Consider the following 5033-nt stretch of genomic DNA (forward strand, 5'->3'; position numbering starts at 1 on the left):
CGCGTCTCGCCCGCCTTCCCGCGCCTCCCTGCCCAGCCGGCCCGGGCCGGCCGGGCCCTCGCCCCCACCGCCCGGCGGGCGCTCGCCCAGCGATCCCGGTCCAGGGCGCCCGGGTTCTGCGGGCCCCCGGACCGCGGGCAGGGTGCGGCGGCGGGGCAGAGCGAGAGACCCGCCGGCTGCTTTGCGAGAGCAGCCGGATGGCGCCGCTGCCCTGGGGGCTCCTTGCCAGCAGGCCCCGTTCCTCTGCTAGCCACYGCTAGCCCGGCCTGGCCCCCCTTGCCCCTGCGCCAGCCCTTCCGCGTGGTGCCGGGAGCAGCCAGGAAACCCCTTTCGGACACACCGAGCTCGCTGCGAGGCAGGCACGAAGCGAAGACGGTCTGTGATTTATATCAAGTCCTTTTATTCTGTTCCCACAGAAATACCTGGTAGGGGCAACTTCTTGTACGGAGTCACGATACAGCGGCGGTACACGGGTTACTACAGATCTCACGGAGCACAGCAGACACGCACACCGTCACAATGTTCGGAGGGAGGGCGCCCGGCGTTGCACTTACCGCTGTAAACTTCTTCGTGGGCTGCGCTTTGCTCGGTGGTTTGTGTTCTGTACATACAGTCGCGTCCCATCCCCTCTCCCCCCCTCCCGCCCCCCCCCTTGGACCCAAGCGAACACCCAGACACAGCGCGCCGGGGAGGAGGGGGGCGGGGGGGGTGAGGGGTAGCAGACAGCCACAACTCGGGCGATGCCGGGAGGCTCTGCGCCGGAGAGGGGCCGGGGCCGGCGGCAGGGCCGCGGGCGCCCGCTCCCATCCCGCACGGAGGCGAGCTGGCGGATGTGCTAGGCAGTGAGATGGGCCCTGGCGGCGGTGAGGGGGGGGTGTTCTCAGTCCCACGTGCGATTTACACACTATACAAGTATTTACAGCGCTAGGAGCAGCAGGGGCTGTGGCTGAGACCACCGGCAGGGAGTGGGGCGGACCCGGAGCCCGGGAGAAGCATCCTCGGGCTACGCACTTGTCGTTGGCAGGGCAGCTGGCACCGGGCGGGCTGGGGAGGCTGCGAGCAGGGCTGCCTGGCCGGCAGAGCCTTGCGGCAGGCTGGCAGACCCCCTCCCCAAAATACCTGCCCTAGGTGTGTGTGTGGGGGGGGGCACCTGGGGAGAGCATTACCCGCTAAGTCACCCTGTCCCGCAGCCCCTGTGCTAAGGACTGGGCCTCTCCCTCCAGCCTCACGCTGCAGGTTCGTCAGAGCCCAGTCCGCTACAAGGGGCCTGCGGCAGGGCCAGGGCTGCTTGCATGTCATATCGGGACCACCAGCTCCTCAATAACAAGTGCGTAAATCTGCTAAGAGCATTCAATACAGGTGATGAACTGATGGAAAAGAAAAAGAAAACTCCAGGCAAAGAACGGCAAGCATTTAAACGTAGATGAAACCGTGCAGAGAAGTAGCAAGCCATGCTCTACGACAGGACAGACAGTCACRGGCTCTATGGCTACCCTTTGGCAAAGTGGCCCTCCGTGGGTCGAACATGCCACTAACTTAAACTTCATATGCACAGGTGGTTGATAGTTATCCAGTTGCTCAGCAGCACGTTTGCAATTAAACCCTTATACATAACATTGAACTTATTAACTATTAACAGGTCTTGTTCTTAAGTGGTGTATTTCATTGCATAGAACATTAGACATGAGAATCGGTCGCTGCTACCCGCGGGGGGAGTGGGTCACACCAACGAACTGCTGTTGGAACATGCTCAGCGTGAGAGAGAGACTGGCAGGAAGCTGACGACACGCACAAATGAGAACCGGAGCGTCTGTACACTGGCTGAGTTCTTTACAGTGAAACGAGCTGTCTCGTTTGGTTTCCTTCTGGGATCCCAGGCCCCGGGGCTGAGAAACCTCCTCCTGGTGGGGTAAGCGAGCTTTTGCTCTGAGTCGCTTCTCCATCGTTCTGAGCATGCCCACGCGTAATGGCTTAAGAAGGACTTGAATTGCACAGTAATAGGAAGGATATTGGCAGAGGCAAAGCTCTCCTGATCTTGTTCCACGGATTGTGCTCTTTTATAGCCTTCTGCACTCTATTGCTTCTACAGACAACAGCCCATGTGTTAACTCATCGTACAAAGCAAAGAGGAAAGCGGATTTGGTATAAAGTAAAAAAAAAGAAAGAAAGAAAACAAACAAAAAAAACCACGAAGAAACCCAAAGAAACCAAAGAAAACTGGAAAGGACCCCCCCCCCAACAAGGAAGCCCCGCATCCCCTCCCGGTGCGGATGAGGTATACACAGAAATCAAAGTGGGATGATTAAGGCTGTTCTTTAAAGAAAAAGGATCCCCAGGCGGCCTGGAGCACTGCGTGCCGGTACAATGGAAAGCACTGCCGTTTGAATGCTTTAGAATGGCTTCAGGTTGGCTTTGCGTGCTGAGACACGTGCCTGGCCGGCGGTTGCTTTGGGAAAGGCCAGCCCGCTTACGCGCTGCCTTTCAGAGTCCTATGGCCTCTTATTTCAGTAATGAAACAGTGTTAGGTCCTAACTGAAGTTCTCCTAATCCCCAGCTTGGGGTCGGAGCGGTTTCCAGTGCAGGGGTGGCACGGGGAAGGGCCCCGTGCACGCGAGGGACCGGTGGGACAAACTGGAATGTGAAGGAGAAACGGAGCCTGCAGCTCCCAGCCCTCAACTCACACATGGCTCAGAGAGGGAAAAACCTATGAAGACGCTAGACTTCAGATTCAGAGGGAGCAACTCTGCGTATAATCTTGAGAAAGGGCCACGGTTTCCAACTCAGCCCCTCGGCATATRGGGGCCCGTGGCAGGGTCAAGCCCCACCTACGTGACATGACGGTCTGGATCAGGCCCGTCCCGTTGCGGGCAGCCTCGGAGGTGGAAAGCGCGCCTGCCCGACCGTTCCTACGGCTCGCTCCGTGCCGCGCCGGAGCCACCGCGCAGGCTCTGCTTGCCAGACGTGGAGGGCACGTGCTCTGGGTCATCTGCCGGGCCCCCGGTTCAGCCACTGTTTGCTCCATGAGATCCAGCATCCAGGGGATTGCCCTGCTTTCAAAAGCTTGTGAGAGACAGAGAGAGAGAGACAGAGAAAGGTGTTAGCCGGAGCTTCGTTTGCGCCCTGTGCAATGATGCCCTCATCGAGAGGGCCACCTGCTGCCCCACCGCTCCACAGTGATGCTGAAGAGCAGCAAGTGCACGGGGTACCTGCCATCCCCAGCTCCTCTGCCCCCRCATTACTGTCCTCCCCGACACGTCCTGTTGTCTTCCTTGAGAGGCTTGCAGGGAACACATCCCCTCTTGTACAAAGCAAACAGGARCGAACTAGTGGCACCAGCCCAGAAGACGTTGCCGGAGGAGCAGCTGCCACCACCTACGCGGCTGGACAAGCTCCCAGACCAGAACTCATGAGCACCAGGAAACGGCTTGAGCCGCCCAAACTATCCCGGCAAAGCTGGTGTCTGCAGAAGTGTCCGGAGCAGGATCAGCCCACACAGTGCTGCAGAGYCAGAGGAAATGGGGCCAAGTCCCCCTGCTTGCTGGCTCTGGGCCTACATGCGCAGGCGTTTTGTGACAAGAACAGGCAACCAGGCAGGAGGACAAGTGCCCCATTGCGAAGGGGAAAGGGCTGCACTGGGCCCCCCAAGGCTGCCAGGGCTTTGCCGGTCCTGCTCAGCAGCAGGGTGCTTCTGCCATCTTCCTTCTCTCTCCTTCTGCTCCAAGCGCCAGGGCACTGCCATCTCCTGGACCATGCAGCGCCAGTTCCCTGCTCGTGGCCCCCAGCTCCAAACCTGTCCAACCTTCCTGCTACCCTCAGCCCCTTCTGGCATTGCACGTGCCACCCTCAGTCAGCTACTGTCCCACAGACCCTGCTGGGCTGCTGTCCCAAACGTGCCCGAACCCCCCTGCATGCAGAGCAGGTCCCTCTGGCCCTTCCCTGTGGCCCGTGCTCCACTCCGCTGTGCCTCTTGGGGTCCCAGTGAACACCTCCTCCCGCCATCCCAACAACAGCAGGGCGGGAGAGAGCTGGTGGCATGGTGGGCCAGGAGTGTGGCCAGTCACAGGGGACATCAGGCACAACACAGCAGAGCTCCGTGTGCACCTCACAGGGAAAGGGATGCTGTGGGGGCCCTCAGAGGGCTCGTGGGGTGCGAGGGGAACCAGCAGGCCTGGCTCTGCCCCAGGACACTCACTGTTATACTCAGAGTCCAGCGCTGCATGCTGAGTTCACTGGGTTCTTCATAGGTTTTTCCACTTGCAATGACTAGATCTCCACTCGCTTCCCAAACTCCTGTGGCGGGAAGCAGGAGGAGGAGCTGTCAGGGCAGAGCCAGGGCGCGGAGCAATACTTGGGGCATCCCTACCACTACCCACCCAAGGAGACRCCAGTGCCTGTCGCCCCGCTGCTGGGAACGCTTGTGGTGTCCTGCAGCAGGGCAAAAGGGCTGGGAGGGGAGACACGCAACTCACCTTGTGCCGTTCTCTCACCAGAACGAAGTGAATTTCTTGCCAAAAGCCGACACCGCTGCAGAGAAAAGCCACAAGAGGTGTGAGCGCTCCTGCCCACGGGTCCCCAGCAGACCCCGGAGCTGCCACACAAGCCCCCTTCCCACCCAACGCACGTGGGCGATGGGTCCCGTTACGGTTGCGTGCCAGGCAGGCTGGGGAGGATCTGTGGGTGCTGTGGCTCAGGCGGGCGCCATGCCGTGGGCAGCAGCCTGCGCCCACCTGTCTCCCCTCTGCGTTCAGGGYCGACTGGGAGCTAGGGGAAGGAGCCGTACCCCATCTCTGCCCTCGCTCCTGTGCCCCATGGGATTACCTGGCCAACCTCCCTGACAGCTCCTGCTGCTCATGTCCTGCTCGCTACCAGAAGGCTAATCATTCCTCTCGGCGTCACATTAGTTTTGCGGCATCCTGCTTGGAGCTGGAATGACTTTGCCACTTGCGTGCCCCCGCAGCGGGCCAGTCTCCACGTGTGGATGAGACTCGAGTTTGCAAAGGGCCAAAGCAGGCTCGGAGAGAGCCTGGCCAGAC

At 60.3% G+C, this 5033-nt stretch overlaps 1 protein-coding gene across 1 annotated transcript in view; it reads right to left on the reverse strand.

The window, feature by feature from the left end:
- Positions 1-2271: 2271 nt before the first annotated feature.
- The window catches only part of BSN (bassoon presynaptic cytomatrix protein), a 121576-nt gene continuing 118814 nt past the window's right edge, over positions 2272-5033 (reverse strand). The window contains exons 10-12 of the mRNA XM_085313415.1: positions 4470-4524; positions 4193-4290; positions 2272-3060 (exon numbers count right to left, since the gene is read on the reverse strand). Coding sequence (XP_085169541.1) covers positions 4484-4524 — 41 coding nt within the window. The 3' untranslated portion in view covers positions 2272-3060; positions 4193-4290; positions 4470-4483. The remainder of the gene's footprint in view (positions 3061-4192; positions 4291-4469; positions 4525-5033) is intronic.

The sequence above is a fragment of the Rhea americana genome, unplaced genomic scaffold (assembly GCF_003343005.1).
Source record: "Rhea americana isolate MKP2758 unplaced genomic scaffold, rheAme1 scaffold_384, whole genome shotgun sequence".
Classification (NCBI taxonomy): domain Eukaryota; kingdom Metazoa; phylum Chordata; class Aves; order Rheiformes; family Rheidae; genus Rhea; species Rhea americana.